The sequence below is a fragment of the Polistes fuscatus genome, unplaced genomic scaffold (assembly GCF_010416935.1).
Source record: "Polistes fuscatus isolate 324 unplaced genomic scaffold, CU_Pfus_HIC Scaffold2, whole genome shotgun sequence".
NCBI lineage: Eukaryota > Metazoa > Arthropoda > Insecta > Hymenoptera > Vespidae > Polistes > Polistes fuscatus.
Genome location: NW_025113096.1, coordinates 6,340,267 through 6,367,506, shown reverse-complemented (window position 1 = coordinate 6,367,506; position 27,240 = coordinate 6,340,267). Strand labels below are relative to the sequence as shown.

At 27.9% G+C, this 27,240-nt stretch overlaps 1 protein-coding gene and 1 long non-coding RNA gene across 8 annotated transcripts; one reads left to right on the top strand and one right to left on the bottom strand.

Annotated features, from left to right (window-relative positions):
• The first annotated feature begins 327 nt into the window (after positions 1-327).
• Positions 328-26,939, top strand: LOC122516812 (aldehyde dehydrogenase, dimeric NADP-preferring). Of its 7 annotated transcripts, none has more exons than XM_043634968.1 (13): positions 328-471; positions 5,336-5,471; positions 15,143-15,183; positions 15,342-15,485; positions 15,563-15,658; positions 15,797-16,018; positions 16,101-16,264; positions 16,366-16,596; positions 16,670-16,870; positions 22,265-22,380; positions 24,971-25,106; positions 25,259-25,412; positions 25,929-26,198. In XM_043634968.1, the coding sequence occupies exons 1-13, from the start codon at positions 469-471 to the stop codon at positions 25,965-25,967; spliced, it is 1,683 nt and encodes a 560-aa protein (XP_043490903.1). In that variant the 5' UTR covers positions 328-468; the 3' UTR covers positions 25,968-26,198. The 7 variants fall into 7 exon arrangements, with proteins under 7 accessions (XP_043490903.1, XP_043490902.1, XP_043490905.1 ...); XM_043634967.1 differs by lacking the exon at positions 22,265-22,380 and adding an exon at positions 19,431-19,546 and having other exon boundaries at positions 332-471; XM_043634970.1 differs by lacking the exons at positions 22,265-22,380; positions 25,929-26,198 and adding exons at positions 19,431-19,546; positions 26,444-26,939 and having other exon boundaries at positions 335-471.
• On the bottom strand, positions 9,704-12,661 carry LOC122516865. The gene is made up of 2 exons (XR_006303675.1): positions 11,366-12,661; positions 9,704-10,449 (listed from the first exon to the last, which is right to left on the bottom strand). It is a non-coding gene; the product is annotated as an uncharacterized LOC122516865 (long non-coding RNA).
• Positions 26,940-27,240: the final 301 nt, after the last annotated feature.

Below are 27,240 nucleotides of genomic sequence, written 5' to 3'. Positions count from 1 at the left end.
TTTCATTTTATATTTTCTGTCAATATTACAAGAAAAATAATATTCCTGTATTTAAAATTGTTCACATACCACATACGGTGTACACGAATTTATTTATATCTAATTAAACATCATAGAAATATGTTTTGTGTTTGCCTTTCAATGTCCGCAAATTTCTCTGATTGACTGTATGTCAAACGTTTTCGTTTTAATTCAGTATAACAACAACTCGAGCTTGGGAATGTTGAAAACAATGCTTTCGGAATCAAAGAGTGTTCATTCCTCTGGTTTGAAGCGTTCACAACACACGTGTTCTACGAACCTGTTTTAAGTTAGTTTCAAGTTGGTCTCGAGCGACCGGTAAACACACCGCGCATTCACAGTGCAATTCTGTAGTCTGTAAATCGAGATCGTGAATCTAACGCAGCGTCTAACCGACCAGTTTTGAGAATTCTTCAAGGACGTGGTCACAAAAAGGATATTTTAAAAATGGTATGTAAATTAATTATATTCTTTGATAATCTCTTTCAATTTTGCTTTTTTTCCCCTTTTATCCACGGATACAAATTTTAAATGCAACGTCATTGTTATGGTCATCATTGTTTTGATTAAATTAAGGGATTATACGCAGTTGCGTGGCTCAAAAAAGACGTCTTTTTATGAATTTTTTATAGAAAAAGTTTTAATTTATCAATTATAAGTGATAGTAATTCAAATAGAGCCTACTTTTGAGAATACAATAACGCGTCGATTATGAAAAATATTAATCTGCATCGCTCCTGTAGATGATTTCCTGAACGTCCTCTAAAAAAAGGCGCTTGGCGGTGATCTCCACTTTGGCGGTTTTGATTAACTGAAATAAAAAAAAATAGTAGATTCTTTTAAAGGATAGATTAATGCAGGTATTAAGCAGAAGGAGTATTAAAAATTTTGATTTTTGACAAAATGCGGTCTATTTGAAAAAAAGTTTGTGTTTTTGACTAAAATTTTCGCTCTAAATTGTTAAAAAGAAATAGTAATAAATTTTTTAAAAATTATTCCTTCCACTTAATACCTGAGGAATATATCTAAGAAGATTTTGTAAAAATTCGAAACCGATCGGTTGAGTTATTTCTAAGAAATCGAGATCACCGATTTTTAAAATACCGTTTTGAGAAACACGCGTTTAAAGTTTCAAAGAGACGTTTACACATAGTTAAAAATTTTTGTTTGCAGCTTACATGAAGTGAAGAATATTTGCCGGATCAATTTGAAAATTTCAGAGAATATACTTAAATATATGTACATTCCGAAAATACCAAAAAAAAAATCGATTTTTTGAAAATTCTAACTGCGTATAACCTCTTAAGTACTGTTATAAATCATCCTTATTGGTGGATTCGAACAAAATTATTATGTGAATTTGCTTTGATTTTTTCTCGTCCCTCTCCACTCTCAAATTACGTGATGTTATGATTAATAATGAGCATTAATTTATAAATAATAGTATTTTATTTAAAAGAAAAATAATTTTTAAATAATCTGATCGATGAGTAAAGGTCTAATATTAGAAATGAATGATTTATTTATGATTCTAGTCGTTATTGTATAGGTAAAATTTAAATTTCTAAATAGATAACGATAGAATTTATACAGCGCATGAAAGAAGAAGGGGAGACTAAAGATATATATTTACATACGTATAAATATTAGAGGGTAAAGTTGAAAGAATACATTAACATGCAGATATATAAAACCTGATATTGACAATCGGACGTGTGTTAAATGTGTTTTTAATCGATCTTTTACAAAAATTATTTTACGAAATAATGGTAAATTATAAAATAAACTGTAATCGATACTCTTTCTCTTTGTCTTTTTCAATGTTTCCTTTCATTTACATTCTCGTCACGGAAGAATATTTATTTTTTATTTTACAATTTATTTTTTAAAGACAAATAATTAACGCGACAGGAAAATAACATTCGTTTAGATTTTCTCGAGAAACCAATTTGCGTAAGATGTAATTCGTACAATTGCACCGCAAGAGATTGCATGAATAAAAACCGCAGACACGCGACACCTGCGTCCGACTTGTGCGCGTGAATGTAATTTGATTAAATTATCTTGCATCAAATTCTATTTGGGATCCTTTCCGACACGTAATGAAAATAATATCATCGAGAAATTCGACTAATTATAGATACATACGTCCATTTGACTACATTCTCGCGAAAACAAAATTTACTAATACTTTGTCGTAGATTATCGAAGCGATAGCGAAAGTTTCCAAATTTACAATTATTGCATTCGATTATTGTGCAACATGATATAAAAATTGCCATAGCTATCCTATAATACGATATTATTGTAAACTGATTTCTTTACAGACTAAAATAACTAAAACTTCTAAATTTTTATATAATCAAAATTTAGTCTATAAACTTAATTCTTGTCAAATAGTAAGAAATATATTAAGTTTTTATTTCAACATAAATATAGGTATATACATTCAATCCTTTTATAAAACAGTATTTCGAAAGTACAGTGCAAAAATGTCAACAATTGCTCCTATAACAGGACCTCTCAAAATGTCGCGACCATACATGGGGTCGTCAGGGTCTTGAAAATTATTGCTCGGGTAAAAGGGCTCGTTGAGTGAAAAAGTTTAAGAAATCCTGTCCTATAATACGATAGTATTATAACCAAGTTTGTATGTAGCACGAATGAACCAACTTGGATAAACCTCATAGAACACAAATTTTTCTATCAAATTTAATTCTCTTCTAATTCTTTCATATTACATTTCTTTTATTTTAAAAATATTCTAAATATATAGTTACTTTATTTATAATTAATTTTATTTATAATTGCAATACATCAAATGTATAGAATGTTCCGTGAAAAAAGTAAATATTAGCTCTTATTCATGGTCAACAAACACTTTGTTTGATTATAATTTCAAATGATAATATCGTGTAATTAGCGATAGCCTCTATTCTACGACTTATGTACCCACTATCTCTGATAATTCAACATATCACTTTGCATTGTAGGAAATAATAATCTCGTAAACAATATTTTTCACTGTCACAACTCATTTCAAATGACTTAATTCCAAAATTTAAAAAAAAAATATCTATAAAAAGCTGCTATGAATTATTGTAGACATACCAAGTACTACAGTAGATCTTGAACTTTGCCTTACTTGTTAATAGATGTGACATTAAATGATGGAATAAAAAAAAAAACAAAAAATATATATATATATATATAAAAACAGAGATTCTAATCCACAATTTTTTTGGTATCTAATTTTTTCATTTCTCTTTATATTTCTCTCTCTTTCGTTCTTATTTTTATTTTTTACTTTATATAGAATATCTTATCTGCGACTGACAAGTGTTGATTAATATTTGTTTCTGTTTTTATAACAGATTGCTTATAATTCTGTTAATAATACCTTATACTTGTTATTCAAAGTTGTACACTGTATATAAAAGATCAACGGTTAAAAAGATTATGACGAGTTATTGAATACAAAAAAGAAAATGATTTTATTTCTTACACCGTCTAGCGTCATAAATATTTAATTAATGGAAAATTTGTTCTATTTAAATTTGTTTTCCATTCTTATTTAAGATTCCTAAAGATTCCTAGAAAACTTCTTCAAATATTCAAATATAATTCGATATAATTTCGATTTCTTATAGTCATCTTGAATAAATGCAATAGGTCCGTTATATTAAAAAACTTATCAAACTGGTTTTGTGAATTTAATATAAACCGGTGATTATTTGAAGTCAAATTGATGATATTTTGAATTATCAAGGTAAAACTATGTGTACAAGAATGGGTTGAAAAGTTTGGAGCCTCACGTTTATTTCATGAAAAAATCGCATGACCTTATTGGAAAAGCTAATAATTTGAAATTATTGTTTTAAAATATTTTTCTTTTTTATTTTATTAGATAAAAAAAATCTTCTATTTGTTTTTTAAATAAAAGTGCGACCGAAAAACAAAATTTATTCTATTATGTGTCAGGCTCAAAATTTTTCAACCCACCCAAAAAAAATATAAAATTAATCCGAAATTATTATTTCCAAATATTTTTCTTTCTTTCATATTATTAAATTAAAAATAAAGTAAAATAATTAATAATATTAAAGCATACACAAAGTTGATCAAACCTATCAATTAAAATAAATTAATAAAATGTAGATAAAAAATACACAGAAAATAGGATAGAATATTCAGATTCTGATTATCCTTTTTAAGGATTTTTGGGACGTATGTCAAAATGCTACGAAGAAACTAAAAATTTAAGAGAACGTTTTTTATTTGATACAAGTAAAAATTTTAATCTGATTCACTAAGTAGTTTAAAAGTTATTGCAATTTAAATAATTGTTATTTTAGATGTGGTCTTATTGCAATTCAGTCACGTAACAGATTAAACACATAAATAATATAAGATCAAAAGCTACCAATTATTCTAAATTTTTATTTTATATAACTTAAACTTTTTTAAACTGATTTTTCTCAGTTTTATTGACATTCACTACACAGTCATAAAGAAAAAATTTATAAACAATTTGAAAACCAGGTTTTTACTCGATAAATCAACTAGTGTATAAGAAAGTGCGGCAACACTGTATTCAGCTAAGAGCTAAAAATGTGACTATAGTTTTTTTTATAAGCAGTACAAGCAGTTAGAGTATATTTTACGAGATAGAAATAAAGAAAATTCTGTCTTTATTACTTATATATATGTGATAGAGCTAGTACAAAACATAATAGTGTCAACTTAAAAAATTAACAGTGTTGTCACATTTTCTGTTTTTTAGAACGTTAAATAATTAACAATAAAAATATTTTTCATTGAAAATGATTGAAAATAAGTAATATTTAAATCAAAATTGTTTTTATACCGTAAAGTAAAAAAAATAATAAAATAAAAAAATCAAAGTATGTATTCACCTTATCGAAAGTTATTCAAAATTTTTTCATGTTATTTATCATTTCTTATTAAATTTAACATTATTAATAAAATAGCTTTTTTTTTTAATAATACATTCTTTTCTAGCATTGACATAATTAATTTATTTTGTAACATGCTGTAAGACGTAGATATTCACGAATTTTAAATCTTCAGCACTTTCACCTCCGATTGTACCTCCCAACATTCTTAAACGAAAAAAAGAAGAAGAAGAAAAAGAGGTTTCTTACGTATCCATTAAAACATCCTGACCTTCGACTATAACTTTGATTTATCTTACATAATTATCTGCTTTTTTCCATTGTTTTCTTTTCATTAAAAAAACGATTAATTTTTTTCTTTAAATAATATTTATTCGTATGTAAATCTTTTCTCATAGGCGGAAGTAATCATAGATATACCAAAACAAATCGACGATGAATTGAAGAATGAAATTATTACGTCACCAGTATCATCCGAAGATGAGACTACTTGTGTCGATCTTCAAGCAGCTCTGATCGAGACTTCGAATTCACGTAAGTAGAATAAAATTTAATATGCAAACAAACATATATGCACACATACACACACATCTGTAAATGCGAACAAACTGACGGATTAATTGTTTCTTGATGGATTGTTTAAAATACGTGGATAACATACCCAGGTGAGTCGAAAAGTTTTGAATTTAACATAGAAACAATTGTTTTTTTCGCGATCAAACTCAAAACTTTGACGCAACCCACTCTCGTAGATATAAGGTATAAATTAGCTTAAACAATTAATACGCAATTTTGGATTAATATGAATATAAATTTCGACATGTAAGAATGTAGGTATATGCACGTGCCAGAAAAAAAAAATTAGGCATATAAATGCATATACAAACATGCACGTGTACGCGAATACGAATAGATAAACGGAGATTTATTTTTATGGAATTATTTAACTAATATTCATGTGCATATAAATTAAACACGTAAGCACTCTCGCACACACACGCATGCCCGCGCATATACGTGCACACAAATACAACAGACAAATAGATTTGTTCTCATTGCATTATTTAATTTAATAACGGTGTAAACTAGTTTGAAAATGAGATAGGTGATACACACTTATAAACTTGGTTAAAGGGAAAAATTGTCAGGGTTATATAAGTTGTAGTTAAAAGTCTTCCATTGAAGTATACCTCCATGTATATTCGATGTGATGATAGTTTCTTCTTGTTGGAAGGACGCGAAATGACGTAAAACGAGGAGGACGATATATATACTTCGTAAATAAGACAATAATTAAATATAATGTTAGATTTTACAAATAAGAGAGAAATGTCATTTTCCTTGCATTTTCATTTTCTTACTCGACGAATAGTCGTGAAAGACAAACTGACCAAGAATTTTCTATTCATTTACAATCGTCCAACGAAAATATTTCAAGGTAGGGAATCATATTTCCAAATATTTCTTAATAATAACGAGTTTATTTGTATTTTATTTTTATTTAATTTGTATTTTATTATTATAATTTAAATTATTATTATAATGAAATACGACAATTATTTTTTGTGTGCATTTCAATTTAAACATAAATTACATTTGATAGTATTCACTGTTTATTAGTCATTTAAAGATTATTGCATATTCAAACTATTTAAAGATTTTTCCTTGTAACAATTGCATTTGTACTATTGTACCTAAGAACTCTGATAACGCTAAAAGTTTACGTTAATTATTACGTTATACAATTACCAATGGGTATAATCAGAAAATAGTTCACGTGCAGACGTACAAAGTCACGAAAACAAATTCTTCTTTTTCAACAAATTGCTGTTTAATTGTTATTATTTGTTAAATTTTATTATACTTATTAATTATTTCATATTATACATATTAATTATAAGTTTGTCAAAATATTTGAATATTACGCACGCACGCACACAAACATATATATATACACAAAAACATAGTACTTTCTCGAACGTATATCGTAATAATATTTTTATCTAAATCCGAGGTTTACTTATAATTGGCATTTCTTGAAATATGCGGTGAATGTAATCCCTACAACTTTCACTTTTAAACTTAAACATATGGTTATGAACGCTATAAGTGAATATCACGATACCAATTTTGAGTAATTGAAACTACTTTTTTTTTCTTACACTCAGGTCACTCATGGCTATTCGGTTATTAAAAAATAAGAAAGTTTTATGAGAAAAGAAAAATTTTATATTTGTTACGTATTACTGGTCATCTAAATCAACGTTTCGCAATTTTTACGCTACGGTAAACTTTTAATGATACGTGAAATAATAATTGTTATTTACGTCGTAATGAAGGAAATCATAATTTGTCCAAAATTATCTGCTAGTTTATCGATGATATTGCAGGAATAGTCGTATCTTTGAAATATTTCTTTAAACAATTAATATAATTTCGGAATATATAATAGATTATATTGAAATAAATAATATTAGTATATTTTATTGGCAATATTTAGTATTTTATATATTAAAAAATAACGCACGCTATAGTATTTTTAAATTTGAGAAATTTTTGCTATTTGACATTCGAATAAACAGTATTAATATTTTTGATAAATTCCGATATTGCGATACGTTCGATTTTATGAATTAAGTTTATATACATGGATTATTGTTTGACTTGCTGTTAATCATTATTCATTATTTTACTATTATACAAATGAAAAATACGACCTATCTTAAACAATAACATAAGAAAAATTAAAAGAAAATTAGAAGGAGCATTAATAGTTATTACGAAAAAAAATTTAATTAATTTAATAATAAAACTCAGATGACAGAATTATTACAATCTTACAGATAGTAATATTTATAATAAAATTATTTCTCTATCACAAAATGTATCACCATTTTAAGAAATGTTTGCATAATTCTAATAGAAAACGTGGGTGAGTTGAAAAGTTGCAAGCCTCAAAAAAAAAACTTCTTTTATAAATAAAAGTAAGTTTAACCGAAAAAAAATTGTTTCTATGTTAGGCTCAAAACTTTTCAATTCACCCACATATGCACATACGTGGTGTCCAAAAAGTTGGAACCAAACTTATACTACGTATTACTGAAGTTAAATAGATGAAAAAAGTTCATATAAACTTATGTCCGAAAATGCTTGATTGGTTCTAAATAACAGTAAATAATATATTTAAAAAAAGATATATACAGATAAAAAAAACCCCCGAAGAACACGATTAATTGGTTCCGTGTTCTTAGAAACAGTGTTGTTCGAGACTACAAAAAATTGGATTCCATTTCAAGTGTGAAAATAAAGAAAAACGTTACGTTTTCTAAATTTTTTTTTTGTTAAATATAAACTAAAAATTTTTATTGTTTGAATTCATATTGATAAACACTTCTAAGAAATCTTGTATTACATAATTCAAATTAATTTTTTAATTAATTTTGAAAAAAATCTTTTATCTTAAATTTTTATTATCAAAATAATATACATTTGTAAGCAAAATAAATATGTAAATTAAAAATAATGAACAATTTGTAAAAATAAAAAAATATATACAAATGCAATGTGTATTTATTTCAATTAAAATGGAATGAAATTGAGAAGTCATAGACGTGATTTTTCGAATTTCGCGATAAAAGTTATAATTCCCCTATAATCCTGAACAATGTTGCCTTTGATCATAACTCTATATTTTATCAAACACAAGTGACATTTTTGGAAATAATTTTATATATGAAATAATATATGTATTTTATTCTTTTTCTAAAGAGTTACTCTAAAATCGTGTAGTTTGAAACCGTGTAATTTAGGGGAAGGCATCTGTATTCTTTAAGTATCGTGTTCTTCGGTGATTACCTGCATATATAATATATACATATAGGGTGCAACAGAGGAACGAACGATTACAAAAATCGATTTTCCCATACACCGGAGTGGTAGGGATAATTCGACTATCTACACTGTTTTCAGCATCATAGCATTTAATAAGTATGAAGCATTGGACCAGTGTGTAACGTTTGTTTGCTATTAAAGTGTAGAATAAAAATGACGATTGTTTCGTGGTCACTCAAAAATTATTTCAATACAAGTTCAACATCGACTGTTGTTATCTTTAAATAAAATGCTTTCTTCTCTGTACTTTAAAATGATTTACTTATCATTTTTTAAAATGATTGAACTTCTGTAATTGTTTATGTCTCTGCAGCACAATCTGTACACATATACATACTTTCATAAGTATCAAATTATAATGATACAATAAGTAGGAGATATTGTGCAAAAATAAGGTAAAATTTATATGGTATCATTATTACATTTTCAAAGAAAAATTCATAATAGTAGACGTATACATATTTACAATATATTATAACATATTGATATAAGTATGTTTTTTATGAACTATATGTAAATATGTTCATTATTATATTATATTTTATGAACCATATGTAAATACTTTTTTTTGTTATATATGTTCATTAATATAGCATCTATTAAATTAATTTAACGTTTAATGAGAAAAACCAGCATTTATATTAATTTTTTGATTTAATTTTACAATTTAATAGAGTGTATTCCTTTGTATCCGATTTTTGCAATGGAAACAATATCAACTCTGTCTAATAGTACATCCATTGAGATGGATGTTAAACCGCATAAAGATGTTGACAAAAATCATCATTGTGTAAAAATTCTCGTGGAGACTGCTCGTACACCATGTTACAACGCATTTGGTAGGATTCATTTTCTCCAAATATTTTATCAGAGTATTCGCTTCAGGCATATAGTATTTATTGTTCTAGTATTTGTCCTGCATGCTGTGTGTTAAATGAAGTCTTTCATGGCACTGCTATTTTGAATATATAAATTATTTAAGGACTAAATTTTATCATTATAAGATAGTTTGTACGTTGAGCTATCGTGTATAATACAAAAATAAGCAAAAATACTATAAATAAAATTTGTACATTTTTTTTTCAAGTGTATTTATACACCAACTCATTTCCTTCTTCAATGCAATTTCTATAAAAGAACTTTGCACTTGATTTTTTTGTGGTATCAACATGTGATGGCATTATGACTTTGGAAATCTTCTTTTCAATTTAAAGATCTTCAATATTTATTTCATCTATTTAACTTCTTTTATTTCTAATGCTTTATTTATTTTCTTGACTTCTAAATTTGCAAAAAATTAGAACTAGCAAATATTTTTAATACAAATCTCTTACAAGAAGACACTACAGTTGAACACCAACGGATTTTTAAGAGCTTCGGTATATCAGTAGTAAACCTTTAAGGTATTCTTACAGTAAAATATTTCGATGAACTGGTCAGCCAATTTTGAGGAAAAAGCTTTCAAAATTTGCTTTTTTTATATATGTGCTTATCTTCTTGTAAATTCAATTGTTTATCAATTGGCACAATAGCGTAGGTAGTAGCGTTCTCAGCTGTTGATCCGGTGGGTTAGTTTTCTATTCTTGATGGGGAAATAATTTTTTTTATAAGTTTCTTTTATCTATAAGTTTAAAAAAATTTTGTTAACATTAACAAGAAGTAATCCTGTTGATTAATTATATTTTATATTCTATAAAACACTATCAAATGTTTATTTCAATTTTTTTATAGCTTGCATAAAATGTTCTTCATTAAGAAATAAATGATTCATAATATCCACACAAATGTCTCTTCTAATTTCTTATATAAGAATGTATTGTATATATCAAGATTATTAATATGTAGTATGAATAACAATCTTTTAATTGAATATTAATTCTGTTTGTCAATATTTTTCTATCGTTTCTTTAACTGTACTTTTAGTTGACTCCAACAAATTATTTTGCATATAAAAGATTTAATTCATTAAAACATTATCTTTTGCCCTGCACAATTTTAGTGTAATAAGTTTGCTATCATTGTCACATATCTACGACAAATCAATTTCTAATAAAATCTCAGTATTACACGTTTGTGATGGTAATCAACACGAAAATAAGTTTTAGACTGTGATTGGAATCTCTTCTTCATGGTATGATAGCGAACATGTCAAGAAGGCTATAAAATCAAACCCTTTGAACATACCAACAAAAACTTATGATAACCTAACCGATAAATTCTATAAGTAAAATACATCATAGTTTATCTTTTATATATATAAAAGATAAAATGATAATATGATATATATCGCAAAATTGATAATAGGTTACTATATAAATTATCGCATGAATTATGATACAAATGCTTCATTACTTTACTGTTACTTGGACTTTCTCTTCTCTGACCTATTTATTTTTGTATATTAACTTACAGTTTTATGCATGTGTTGTCTTCTATAGATTCATCCATTATTCGTTATTTATCAAAATTAATTTGATTTATAAGATTTAAAATAGATCAAAATGTTTTTTTAATTTGAATATTACCATACTCGTTACCTGGTATTTTTAAATCAGCAGATCTTCTTATCTTGTGGAAATATTTTCAATCTTTCGTAATCCTTAATACTTAACTTTTATTTTACCTTTCTATTAGTTTCCTTTTAATTAATCTGTTACTTAACCTTACTTTAATCTAACGCATTAGATTGCGAGACGATAATTTTTATAAATTATCATTATTAATATTATTATTCATGTGTTAAATATTATTAACATAAACATTATTATTCATTATTCTGCTTGTATTTTTTTTATATATTAGTTAATGATTTACTTTCTCTTTTATACACCTAAATATACACATGCAACAATAAACAACTCAATAAGATGACGTTTCTAAATTACAATATCTGTTTTCGAACGATAATTTAAGCATAGAGAGTAATTATAAACATTGGAATATAGATTAAGGAACATAGAAAATGAATTATTGTATACAATGGTCAGAAAGAATCAGATAAATGAAAAGAAGGATCACGAAGCCTATATACCTACAAAGAGAACGAACGCGATACGCGTTTTCGTCGAATTTGCGTTGTTGAAAATGAGCAAACATCGGGTACGGTAATTCTTCACGAGGGCGGCGGTGGTGTTTGGGAGTTATCCGTTAATTATGGTTAATTAATCGATTAATTTTCTTACGGTTCAACAGGTTATTTTATATTGTTGATTTTGTGGTTTACTGTCTAAGCTTCATGTAATTGGCAATTACATTTTACATGCAGTATTATTCATTTTTATACTCAATAATTAAGTTAAAGATAAATTGATTTCATTTCACAATTTTTTTACAGATATATAGGATGATTTATCGACATTTTTTTCATGCTATTGTTATTTTTCCTTGAATTTGTGATATCATAACCAATTATTCCATTTTCTTTAGTTTATAATTTTTTATTTACTTCGTCGACTTATTTTTCCTAAGTTAAAGGTACAACCACGGAGCTTAGATAGAAGGAGCACGCACGGCATAGGGCATTTGGTATAAAATGTGTCCCCAAAAACAGCATCAAATAACATGTACATATTTTCACCACCAGATTAGCGCAACGGGCAAGTAAATCTCTGTGACGTCACAAAAAACCGTTGAGATGTTGCAGTGTATGTAAGCATAAACAAGTGTAAAAATAAGTTTACTTGGACAGTGTTGTTAAAGTGTGAAAGTATTTTTAACCGCTAAATTTAAAAACTGATTCGAGGCAGTTGCAGCGCACTCTGTAATGAAACTTTATTTGCTCTCCTTTTCGGGGACACTTCTGATACTATACGTTCGTCCTCCTTGTATATAGCTCCGTGGGTACAACTATATATATTTGAAAAATTTTACCCATCGAATCAACGCGCTCTCTAGTGGTAATAGAAATCATCCTTTCATACTGCGTATACGTTGACACATTTATTAGAGTTGGATTATAAAACAGCACGACGATTCTGACATCTAGCGACGGTAAAGATTGAGGAAGGTACGCGAGGACGGTGAGATTGCGTAAAGATTGAAGTAATAAAGAATGAATTTAAGAGAGAGTGAGAGAGATAAAGAAAAAAAGATATATATATATATATATAAATAGATAGATGGCAGAAAAGAAAAGTGATAAATAAAAAACGTTTATAAAGAGAGAGAGGAATAGACAGGAGTGGTAGACGAGTTATAAACAGTAGATATATATGGAAGTATCTTTCAGTTTCCTTTAGTTATTAGAAGGACTGAGATAAGCAAATAGAGGGGGAGAGAGATAGAGGGAGAGAGAGAGGAATAGATAAAGAAAGAAATATTGAAAGAAAAAAAGTAGTGGAACAGTTTTGTTGTCGTTTATTCGAGTTCTTTTTCATTTTGTATCGTATTCTTGGATAAGATCGACATATCATATACGTGATCTTTTCAATAATTCACTACAACTTTTCGGTTTTCTTTCATCGAACGATTCATCGGATTTTTACCATTTTATAGAAAATAATTAATTCAATCACATTATGGGTAAGTGTTGTGTTATTCTTTCAATAAATCTTAAAAATAATCTCAATTACTTCGTTTTTGGACTTTGTTTCTTTTTTACGTCACAATTTATACATTCGTTTCAGAATGATTAGATTTTTATCCAGCTGTTTTTCTTCATTTTTTAATTTTTTTAATTTTATTTTCGTGACTCTGTCTATCGTACTGTTGCCATATATTTATCGTATATAATATTATTTTGTTTAAACTACGTATAAATTGCATATTAACAATTTTAAATAATCAGTTAAATGATGAAAACGATTTTTTTTTCTGGAGGAGCCTGATATGATATTGAAAGAAAATTGTTAAAAATTGTTATCTTTACAAATGGCTGATCTTTTCTATTGGAATATTATTATTTTTGGATAATTATTGGAATAGACTTGGCTTTACAAAATAAACTAAATCTAAATTTTATATATGTAAATTATAAAACTCTTATATAAGAAAACAAGTTTTGATCTTACCTCATATATCGCAGCTTAACTGTCTCTCTGGAATTTAAAAAATTAAGAAAACATATTTATATATGGTTTACATCATATTTTTATATTTGTTTTTCACTGTACGTATCAAATCTATCTAGAAGAGTATAATCAAATATTCAAAAGATGGAAGATATTTTTAATGCGATGTGCATTTTTTCATGTGGAATTTTACAGAATGGTTAATAGTATTGATGAACACAGTAATATCAAATTAATTAGTCATTTATCTGCTCTCTTTCATAATCATCAATGAGTCATCAATGTCATTTATAATAGTTGTTTACTAGGAATTATTATTTTTCTATATACAGAAAATTGAATTTATTGAAATGCTATTATTAGTCGCGTTTTTTTTATTAGCTTGAGGAAAATGAGAAACCAAGTCTCTTAATTATATCAAAAAACACAAGTTGTTATTTTTAAATAATGAATTTCTAATGTAAAATACATTATAGTTTATCTGTATTCCTCTAATATTTATTATAAATTTGATACCAGCTTTCTCCGTAGAATTTATATAAGTTATTGCATGAATTATGACTTCTTCTAGTAATGAAAATGAATTTCTCAAGCGACATACATTATAGCTAAACATTGAGGAAGAAAAGTATATTAATAACTGATTTCTTATTATCAGTCTTCTTAATGCTCTTAATCATTCTATAAAATTCCACACTTAGGAGTACGTATGTATTACATTAAAAAGATTTCCTGCTTTCCGAAGATATTTCTTAATATTGCTTTTGAATTAGATATCAAGTATTCTTATTTAATTATAAATGTTAATAATGTTATAATAATGTTATTTTTATACATTTCTTTATGCATTTTTATTAGTTTTATATGCTGAACCTTATAATATAATGCATTGTATATGTTATATTAGCATTGGACATGTATATACATTCACACGCACATTTGCTATATCACTTAATTAAATAAAATATTAGTGAATTCTACACGTGTAGAAATAGATTTTTATCATTCAAATAGATAGTTATCATTTGATAGTTATCAAAGCGTAGCTCATAGATCGATTAAGTTATTAAATTGAATATTTTTATATTACAAAGTTTTGAGTAATGTTATTAGACATATTTTTGTGGTTCTATATTTTATTTATATCTTATAGTGTATCCTTATATTCCTTCACCGAATAAGTTGCTTTATTCTGCTTATCAAACCTAAGATCAGGTTCAAAGTACAAAGTTTAAGATTACGCTTATTCATGAAAAATAATGTAAGTTATAAAAATCGATCTTCTTATTCTTTTTTCTGTTTTAGCGCAAATGAATGGAAAAATGATGACAGCCAATTACGCTGATGTAAGTTATTGTTCGGTGTATTTTTTATTTATCTTTGTAACGAAATTTACTTCGATATTAACTAAAGAAGATATAACAACAAATTTTTGTTTATGTATTAATAAGAATATTATGTAATTTCAATTTAATATTCAATTCCTGTAACGAATCTTTTTCAGATTGTACAAAGCATGCGAGATACATATTTTAGTGGTAAAACAAGACCATTGACATGGAGAATAAAGCAATTAAGACAAATGATTAGAATGATGGAGGAGTGCACACCTAAATTTTTATCCGCATTGGCAACAGATTTAGGACGGGTAAAAATTAATAATATTATTCGTTGCTTTCTAGAGTTATTTATTTTTAATCATATATTCGTTTGTTTCTTTTCCAGAGTAAATTTGAGTCTACGATTTTAGAAATTAATTTTACTATACAAGATGTTAAGCACGCGATTTATAATATAAAAGATTGGGCTGCTGTAGAAAAGGTATTAGAAGAAATTGTTTATTGTTTTAAATGAAATATGTTACAAAAAAATTATATACATATATATATATATATATATATATATATATATATATATATATATATATATATATGTTTAAAAAAAATACTCGTTTTTTAGCCTGCTAAAGCAATGGTGAATATACTCGATGGCGTTGAAATACAGAAAGATCCTTATGGTGTTGTCCTTATCATAGGAGCATGGAATTATCCAGTACAATTGGTCTTGGCACCTTTGATTGGTGCTATAGCAGCTGGAAATTGTGTTATTATTAAACCCTCGGAAATTGCACAAGCTACCGCTAATCTTTTGGCAGAAATAATTCCAAAATATTTAGATACAGTGCGTATTGTGGAACGTTTTATTGAATATTTATTTTAAGGGGAGTTTCTTTTTACTGTAAATTTCTTTACTTTTCATATAGGAGTGTTATCGCGTTATAATAGGAGGTGTAGCAGAAACGACTGAACTACTTAAACAAAGATTTGATTATATATTTTATACTGGTTCTACTAATGTTGGTAAAATAGTTCGTGAAGCATCTAACAAATACTTGACGCCTGTTACTTTAGAATTAGGTGGTAAAAGGTACGATTGTAAAATATAATGTTCAATTTAATACATGAAATTTGGAGTTTGTATTAGATATTTTGTATATATTTAAATTTCATATATTATTATTTTTTTAGTCCTGTTTACATAGATAACTCGGCAGACATATGTATAGCTGCAAAGAGAATATTATGGGGGAAGTTCATTAATGTTGGACAAACTTGTATTGCACCCGACTACGTATTGTGTTCCAAGGAAGTTCAAAATAAATTTTTGGAAGAAGCTAGAAAGATCTTGAAAGAGTGGTATGGAGATAATCCTAAAGAAAGTACTGATTTTTGTCGTATTATTAATGAAAATCATTTGCAGTAAGTATAAATGTATTTGAAATTTATTGAATTTGTAAGTTCTACTAAGTAAGTTATATTATGTTCTACATAGGCGTTTAAAGAATTATTTATCAGGCAATGGAAAAGTAGCAATAGGTGGTGACTACGATCTCGCAGAAAAGTATATTTCTCCAACAGTACTTATCGATGTAAGGCCTACTGATCCAGTTATGCAAGATGAAATTTTTGGACCGATTTTGCCAATTATTAATGTTGATAATGCTTACGAAGCTATTCGTTTTATTAATAGTCGGTGAGTATTAAACATAATAATACAGGGACTTTTCAGAAGATACATTTAACATTTTGATTGCCATGTTGATCATATATGTCCAGCTATGGTTTTTCCAATAATGCTACGGTGGTCATTGGTGACCAGAGCGTTTGAACTTTTTACAATTGAATAAGTGTATTTGACAGCTCTAGTGCATGGCGCTGTGTAAAATGTATTGCAAGTGCCATTCTAAATTCTGATATTTTGAGTTTTGTTTTCGTTGCTAGTTTATAGAGTATTATCGCATTTGAAAGTGCTGTATTTAATAATAACTCTAAAACTAATTTTACATACCACTTGAGGGTTTTTCTGTGTGGTGTGGAATATGCTATCATTTGATCTGATAAATCTACAGCACATTTTCCTATGTTGTAATCAGTCAGGAATTATTCGTTGCAACAAATTCCAAAATTTTCCAAATTTCAAAATTTGATGGAACACGCATATCTTACTATTATATATAAAATGAGAAAATACTGTTTACTAATATCTTCTACATGTTTCACCAATATATTCTGGACGTTTCGCTTACGATGAAATAACGAATACGAATAATTTGTGGAAATAAACGAAACTTTGTTAAATTTGTCACTATCAAGCATCACCAAGGCACCACGGTGGTCACCCATGACCACCAATAAGATAAACGTTCCATTGGGTAGAAATGTTGTCTTATATCATCAATTTATTACTATTTTGCCATTATATGCTTTGAATAATAAAAATACTCCCATACTGTCCTGAGTGAGACATGTGATTTTGGCATGGCAGTCAAGATGTTAAGAAAGATTTGAACGGTTTATTATTGGGTTGGCAAGAAAGTAATTTCTAAAAATTAATTTTCTATACAAAAAATGAACTTTAATCAGTCAAATATCTTCCATTCTGTTCGATGACTTTTTGCCATCTTTCTGATAACATCATGATCCTGCGCTCATAGAATTTCTGGTCCTTAATAGCAAAAAACTCAACTTAGTGCGATTTGAGGTCATCATTATTTTGTATGTGTTGCTAAAGACGTGTGAGGCCTCGCATTATCGTGGTGGAACACGATTCCTTTGCGATTTGCCAATTCTGGCCTTTTCTCTTTGATTACTTCCTCCAATTTCACAAGTTGTTGACAGTAAACATCTGAGTTGATCGTTCGATTATTTGGAAGCAGCTGAAAATACACAACACATTTGTAATCCCACCAGATTGACAGTATGATCTTTTTTTGATGCAACTCAGCTTTTGATATGGTTTGTGCTGGTTCATCATGCTTGGACCATGATCTTTTTCGATTAACGTTATTGTAGACGATCCATTTTTCATCGCCAGTGATAATTCGTTTCAAAAAAAGGTTGATTGCATTACGTTTGAAATGCGTATCACAAACATTGATTCGTTGTGTTAGGTGAATTTCTTTCAATTCGTGCGGAACCCAAATATCGATCTTCTTAACAAGTCAAAGACGTCTTATATGATTTTCATTTGTTGTGTGTGATACATTTAACTGTTTTGCAATCTCTCGCACAGTTATGTGACGATTCGATTCAATGACGTTGGTCATCTTTCAGTGAGAAATCTCCAGAACGAAATTTTTTAAACCTATTCTGACAAGTGCGTTCTGTTAAACAATCAACACCATAAACTTCACATATCTCTTTGTGAGCCTCAGCCGCTTTCTTGCCTTTATGAAAATAAAAAAGTAAAATGTGTCGAAAATGCTTATTTTTGCACTCCATGTTAAAACTGACAGTAAACTGACAGTTGTAAACAAAATTACGCGAAATTGGTTTCTATAGCGACCTAAAGGTATCGACTACCAAATCTTCTTCTTCTTCTTCTTCATTCTTTAGTTTAGGCAAGTTGCCTGTTTCATAACGACGTTTTTCTGCCTATTGCGCTGTTAAATTGTCGCACCATCGTTTTCGTGGGCGCCCCGTACTTATGCGACCAATCGGTGACCTATCCCGTGCAATTCTGACGATTCTTCTGTTGTCCATTCTGCTAATGTCCCTTTCCTTGCATGGGTCGTCACCTGTGGATTAGTCCTATTCCGAGGCAGAGTGTCGTTTCTATGAGCCGCAATTTTTTTTTTTTACGTTGGATAGGGAGCTAACCTGATCCAACAACCTTCCTCCTTTTCCCGGGCTTAGGACCGGCAACATGATCGCTGATCTCGATCCGCCCAAAATCTTAAAAGAAAAAAATTCTAACATTGACAAAAAAATAACGAAACAAACATAACGCTAACTACTGGTGCAAACCGAAATTACTTTCTTGCCAACCCAATATTTTGTTCATTTCAAATTAACAATTTCTTTGATTCAAATAAAGACAAATATTTCTTAGTACATGTAATTTTTTAAATTTAAATATGTTTGATGATCACCCAGAGTATCTTTGTTACTCTAATAGTAATTCTCTTAGAATAATATTTATCTATTATAATTGCATAAATTATAAAATGCAACCTTTTCATAAACACGATACATCTGCAAGTATATATTATATTTCTTTGATAAACAATACACAATGACTTTTTAATACTTAGCGATGCCCCGCTTGTACTATACATCTTTTCAAAGGACAAAGGAGTACAAAATTTAATTATAAATCAAACTAATAGCGGATCAGTGTGTGTCAACGATACACTATCGCAATATTGTGGTGAGTCAGGTTATTAGGTAGTAGATGTACATATGATAAATCTTGAATTACTCTTTGCTTATTTGCTTAGGAATGGGTAGTGAAGTTTCTGTTATAAGTATATATATATAAAGTTTTACCTAACTTAATATAATAATAATAATAATAATAATTAATAATTATATAATAATATATATATAATATATAATATAATAATTTTTTATTTTCGATGATTTGAATTAAAAATACTCTTGTGAATAGAATTAATAAATAATTTCTTTGTATTTTCAACTGCTTCCAGAAGGAAAGTAATACGTGAACGTAGAATTCTTTGTTGTTGCGATTGAAAATAAAAATAAAATTATTTATTAATATTCTATTAACAAAAAAAGTATCGCATGGGACATTAATTCGTATTATTGAAAATGCAACTGCCAAGGAAACACTACGGAGTGTCTCCTTTAGATTGGTATAAGACTTGGTATATTAGTAGTATACCTTTAAGGTGTTCTCGCAATAAAATATTAAATTGAACTAGCCAGCCAATTTCGAGAAAAAAGCTTTTAAAGTTTTGATTGCTTTTTTATATTCTTGTAAATTCATCTACTTATCAAGTAGCGTGTTAGCGTAGGCATTAGCATTCTCGCCTGCAGCACTGATGGTCAGAATTCAATTTCTCGTGCGAAGTTTTTCTTTTTTATAATTTTTAAAATTAATAATTTTAAATAAATTAATTACTAATATTATCAAATTGAATACAAATAAACTGCACGCTGCACGAAACCGTTCGTTAGCGGCCAAGACTGATTCTTCAGGCATTTGGTTTGCTGATATTGAGTGTTCTGTTCGAGAGAAACAAAACACTAAAACTACACGTTCAGAGTAGGATACTTGATGTGCTATAACTGCATACGTTCGTCGTATGTAAAATACGCGGCATTTTATGGAGAACGATTATAGTTGTTCGTAGTACCTCAATGGTATCTTATGTAAAGTGACTATAGCCGCTCATAGTAGCGAAAGGGTTAAATATAAAATAACTGTTTATCAATATGATACTTGAATTACAGTTAAAATTTAATTTTTCAGCAGCTAAATAATTGTATATATTATCGTAAAAGATCGAAATTGGAAAACGTCAAGATTAACATGGTTGCTTGGTGTACATCTGAAATATTAATGTATAAGAATATATCTAAATATTCGGTGTTTATAAACGACGTATTTGATATGTGTTAACATTCATCATGTGAATCTTGATATTCTTCAATTTCGGTCTTTTACGGTAACATATATACAACTACAATAGTGATAAATAACAATCAATTACTCTCATCGTTAAAAAATTTCGAGTCAAATTTTTTTTATATTTGTTATATGCAGACATTTCCCACTTTCCCTATAACATATTCATGAGTTTTTAAATTTTTTGTACATTTATTATTGTCATTGAAAATTTTTAGAAAAATGATCCGATATGCATGGTACGCTTCTAAACTATTTAATGAAAGAGACATTTTTTTAAATGTAATTAAAGTTTGGTTTTCAACAAATGTACTGAAAAATCTTTGCTCTTGTAAACAGTCGTCTTTCATTAATTGTGCAAGATGATAAAAAATTTATTATTTTCAATGTTTTTATGATAATTATTATTCTGACTCCTGTATATAATTTATAATAAATATATAAAAAATTTCGAAATTCATAAATATAAAAAAATTTTACACGAAATTTTTTAATGTTGAGATTAATTATAATTGTTATATATCACTATTAAAGTTGTATATATAATTATTTATCTGTTGGAAAATTAAATTTTAATTGTAATTTAAGTAAACAATCGTTTTATATTATTTACGCAGATGTTAAAAAATATTATTATTTCCAATGTTTTTGTGATAATTATCATTCTCTTTCCTGTATATAATTAAAAATTAATAAATCTATAAAAGATTTCAAAACTTATGAATAGAAAAAACTTAAAAAAGAAAAAAAGAAAAAATGTTGCAAAAGGAATCGAATTCTGACCATCGGTGCGGTAGGCGAGATCGCTAAATCGCTTTCGCGCCATTTGATAAGTAGAAGAATTTACAAGAATATAAACAAGCAAGCGAAACTTTAAAAGCTTTTTTCTCGTAATTAGCTGACCAACTTGATTTAATATTTTATTGCGAGAACACCTTAAAGGTTTACTACTGATATACCAAGTCTTATACCGATTTGAAGGGGACACCCCGTAGTATCTTCTTGTGAGATATTTCAAGTCCTAGAATTTGGTAAATTGTCTGAAAAATTACACAGAAGAAAAGTGTATGCATGACCCTATTTCATAGAGTAAATTAAAAAATAAAAAGCTTAGAAAAATGAGATAACATTAGTAAGTAAATACGTATTATTTGTTTTTATTAATTCTTTATTTTTATTCTTTCTTTTCATTAATTACTTTATTAATTTCGTAAACGGTTGTAAATATTTCTAGTATTTCAAATATAACATTTAAAATGAGACTTGGTGAAGAGCTTAATTAATATTAATTACTTTAATAAAATATGATATTTAAAAAATAATAAAAGATAAAAGTTTTAATCTGTGTAGGGTAAAAAATTAATATTAATATATTAATATTTTTTAAACATGTTTTATTATTTATATACAGTTATTACAACAGATTTATTTGTTTATATACATGTATATGTATGTATGTAAATATAATTTTCTTTATCATATTCATATATACAGGGAGAAGCCATTAGCAATGTATATATTTAGCGTAAATAAGGAAAATATATCTATGTTTCTTGCCAATACTTCTAGTGGTGGTATTGGTGTTAATGAAATAATGTTGCACGCAACAGGTATTTACTCAATATCATATATAAGTCACTTGTGTGTATTACATGTCTAAATATATAGGAAATATGCGCGAAGTGTTTCTAAATATGTAAGAATAACTTTAAGGGCAATATTTCAGTATGCTTAAAATAAAAAAACAAGTTAAAATAATCATATACCTGATATAATTTGGTTTTCAAATTATAGCTGCTTTTTGTCTTTCGGTAATTTATATAGCTTAACGGCGAATTTAAACAACATCTCGTATTTTCGAATAGTTTCTATGAAAATTATGTAACAATTCATACAATACAAAATCGGCTATAATTCGGTAAAAAAGTCGTATGACTATATGAATTTTTTTTTTTATTTTAGCGAATTATTGAAATCACCCCTGAAATTATGCCCACATATTTTGAAATATCCTTTATATATGTAGATAAAATTTTCTATTTGGGTCAAGAATTGAATCATACTATTTTCTTGTGTGTTTTAAACAAGTTTTGTTGAATTATTATATAATATTCTTTATTTTCCCAGCTTTACAGCTATGTGGAGTGACTTGGTTTACATTTTGTTTTCTAACTTACTTCCATTTCTTAACATTGACATTCCTTAATCAAACATATTCCTTAACATAACACACTCCTCCTTATCTCTATCACAGTATTTCTTGCACATGCCCTTATCCTATTTCTTCTAATTCATACTCTTTGGTTTTGCTCTTTACTGGCATTCCTCTTATGCTTGTCCACACTCCTTAATCATCTCTCTACCCTTCCATTCTTGTTACCTTCTAGTATCTCCTCTTCCTTCAATTCTGTTCTCATTACTTTCTGGCATCTACCTATGAGGTGCTTCAGTGTTACAGTTTCTGTACCACACAGTGCACATCTTCTTTTTTGTTGCTCTTGCCAGTAACTGTTGTTCTCCTCTATATTCCCGCACCTCGCCCTCGCTAATAACTTCTGACTACCTTCTTCTCCCGTTTTTGTCAGATATTCTGGTTTCGTAGCCGTCCTTATCTGCGCATATCTCGGATTATATCTCGCTTCCCTTATTTTGTTGTTTTGTATCTGTCCCTGTGTCTCTCTATCCCTCTCTTCCAGTAGTGTATTTATTTTCCTTTCCTACTACCAGCCCTCTGTCTTGCCCTTTCCTCAGCACTTCTTCCAGATCCGCTATGAAGACCGTAAACAATGTCGGACTCAGAGGACACCCCTGTCTGACTCCTTCCTCCATTCAAAAACTTCCTGTTTCTCCCTCGTTTGTTCTTATCACATTTACCGTCTCTTCATATATTTCTTTCGTTCTCTCTATTAGACCTTTCCTTATGCCTCTATCCTCCATTGCCACCCACAACTTCTCTCTTCTCACCTTGTCAAATGCTGCCTTCAGATCTATAAAGAGCGCGTAAACTTTCCCGGCTCTCTTATTCAGTTCCCTTTCCACCACATGCTACAGCACGTAGACATTATCCATCGTACCCCTTCTTCTCCGAAACCCCGCTTGTGTATCCGGCAGTATTCCTTGCTCTTCTATTTGTTCCTTTATTCTGTCATTTAATATTGCTGCATACACCTTGTATGCTGTATCGAGTAGCGTTATCCCTTTGTAATTTTTCACCTCTTCTACCTCTCCTTTTTTAAATATAGGTTATAATCCCTTTCCTCCACTCGCTTGGGAATCCTTCCCCTTTCCATACTCTTTTCAGGATCTCTTTCAATTTTTCCCGTGTGGTTCCTTCACAGAACTTCCACGCTTCGCTCGAGATGCCGTTTTGCCCCGCTACCTTTTTCCTTTTCAGCATCGAAATTTGTCATTCTATTTCTTCGTCTTTCAGGTCCTCCTCATCTCTTTCCTCTTCCAGGAATTCTCTTTTTGTTGTTGTCTCAGTCTTTTCTTCCTTTCCCGTTTTGTTGAATTAAGATAGCATTACTAATTTTGCTTTCTGTAATGAGAAATATTTATACAGGGTGTCTGAGATTTTCCGGTCAAATGGTGTTAACGTATGTTATGCACGGAAATAAAGAAAAAATGTTATATAAACATAGGTCATTTAAAACTTTATTAACAAGTCCTGATATAAATTGTAAATGTTCACATTTATTGGGCAATAGGATTGTTCTTAAATTTCCAGTCGATTATATTTACCTTTTCTTACGTTTATTTATGATATTTACTAATTTGAAGTGTAATGTGTATGGTTGTTTTAAAAGAGTATCAACGCAGATTTCTTGTCAGAAGAGTACCATGTCGCTTGGTGTTTTCGAATGTGCATTCATATTTCGTCCAATGTTAGGATTACATTCATTTAAGTAATGGGTACTTGGAACAAGAAATTAGATGATTTACATTTCGGGTTGTAACTTTTGATTATTATTGAAAAATCTCAGACATCCTGTATATCTTATGTTGCATGCATTTAAGCTATGTCTGTACACGATACATTTTCAGTAATATTTTGTGTTCTATGTATTATTGTTATTTGGAATGTATCTTACTTATTATTCGTATCTATAGTTATAGACAATTTATAATCATTATTATTTATTGTCGTTTTGTACATCATTAATTTTAAATATTAATCTTTTTATATATATACTGTTTTAGTTGATACATTACCGTTCGGTGGAGTCGGTAATTCAGGCATGGGTGCTTATCATGGAAAATACAGTTTTGATACATTTGTGCATAAAAAAGGATGTCTTATTAAAAATTTCAACATTATTGGGGAAAAGTTGGCATCGTAAGATACAGATTTTATTTAATAATAAAAATCCTTTATTTTTTTAACACTTTATCTATTGCTCATGATTGATTATTTTTTATTACACATTTGGTAGATAAAGTATTTTAATAAAAGTATATTGATTTATATATGTAATATATCATTTGTAGATGTCGCTATCCACCTTACACTGATAGAAAATTAAGTTTACTGCAAATGTTGGTGGCAAAAAGACCCGACATACCAGGAATAAAGTACTTGCCGCATTTGATAATGTTTGGACTAGGTGTACTCGCTACTTTTGGTGTCAAAGCTGCTCTTAAGGTACAAAAGACAGCTAAAGCTTAATTACATTTTATTATACTTTTACACGCAATACATATTGTAAATTCAGCTAGACACTAAATGTTTATACACTTAATGTTGATTTTCTAATTATTTAATCATACGTCAACGACGCTTATTAACACACACACAATTATCATTTTATCATTTTATTATTATGATATTGTGATTAATATTCACACAGAAGATTTCTATATTCAATAGAATTGGTGGTTGATAGATCTATATACAAAGTATTTTATAAATCTATACAATTCAATTAGTTGCTTTATTATTGGTTTCTGTAACAGATTTTAGTTTTTTTATTTTTTTTTATTTAACTATTATAAACATTTATTATTGTTTTTTCTTTTTTAATGTAATATTCAAAACACATACTGCAGTAGTTCACATACACTTATAAGTATATTAAATGAGATATACTGTATTTATGTATACGCACAATGTTATATCAAAGTTAATGAATAAAAACATTTGTTATTGTAATATTTTCAGGTAATAAACGTTGTAATTATTGAAGGGTCAAGTGAATAACTAATAGGTCAATACCATCATCCTATAAGAAAAAACCAAAATTTTGTTAAAAACTTTGAAGTTAGATATCGTTATACTAAACGCAGACAAGGAAACCCGACGTTAAATAATACATATTCACATCGTTTCAATGTATTTTTCAGAATATCAGAGGAGCATTACTCCATTGCTTTTTAACGTTTAATATTGGTTAGAATAACAATTCGAAATATATGTCGGCGTTTAATAAAATATTTGTTTTTTTTTTGCAATGTCGTACGAAATCAAAGCTTACAACTAGATAATTTTCAAAATTATTCTAACATTAACAAAAATATTTTTTATTATGTGTCTCATCATTCGTCTTTTTTAACTTTTTAAATTATTTATTTCAGTATTTAAAAAAGGATCCAACATCGTTTTAATTATAATTTTAACACTATTATTGAAATTATTTAATGAAAACATATATTCAACAAGATACGTAATATTTGCAGGATTTCTCTGATGAAGACCAGCTGTAATAGTAATAATTATGGTATCGTCAAAAATCAAGATCCTTGTACTAAATGGATACCGAAGTATACTTTAGTTAACAAAAAAGTTTCGTTTAATGCTATACTTTATAAGTAAAATATTAAGTAAACACTTTTATATGATTACACGTTACTAAGTTAACAGTCTTTTTTTTATATTTCTACAAAGTTAAATTAGAAGGCTGTGTTCATATTTTTTTGTCTTTTCTTTTTTTTGTTCTTTACATTTTTTTTTTATTTTTTTTACACCGTAACAAATATATAACGTGCCTTAGTAAGTAATTGTAGAAAAATTAACTATATCGAAAGGTGATTAGGAAAAGTGATGAGATATTAGAGATATTATTATAGTATTTTTAATTAGGGGTATAATTTAATATAATATATAGTATTGTGTTTTTTGCCATAATGTAAGACAAAATATTTGTTATTTTTCAAAAATATATTCATTATTTTATATTTTTGGTGTATGTAAAAATGTGTGATATTATATTTAAAGAAGATAGTCATTTTGATTAATATTTCTACTTCATAAAATCCCAAACATCAATCATTCAAATAATATTTCTTAATGAAGGTAAATATATCTTCATTTAATTTAAACGGATTTACTATCAGTCTAAATAATTATATTTTTTTTGTTAAAATAATTAAAAAGTTTTCTTTTCTTACATAGAATTGCTATTATAAAAAATTTTGTTTTTTATTCATAGAAAAAGGAGCGAAGCTGAAATTGAAATTTTTCATTAAATAATGCT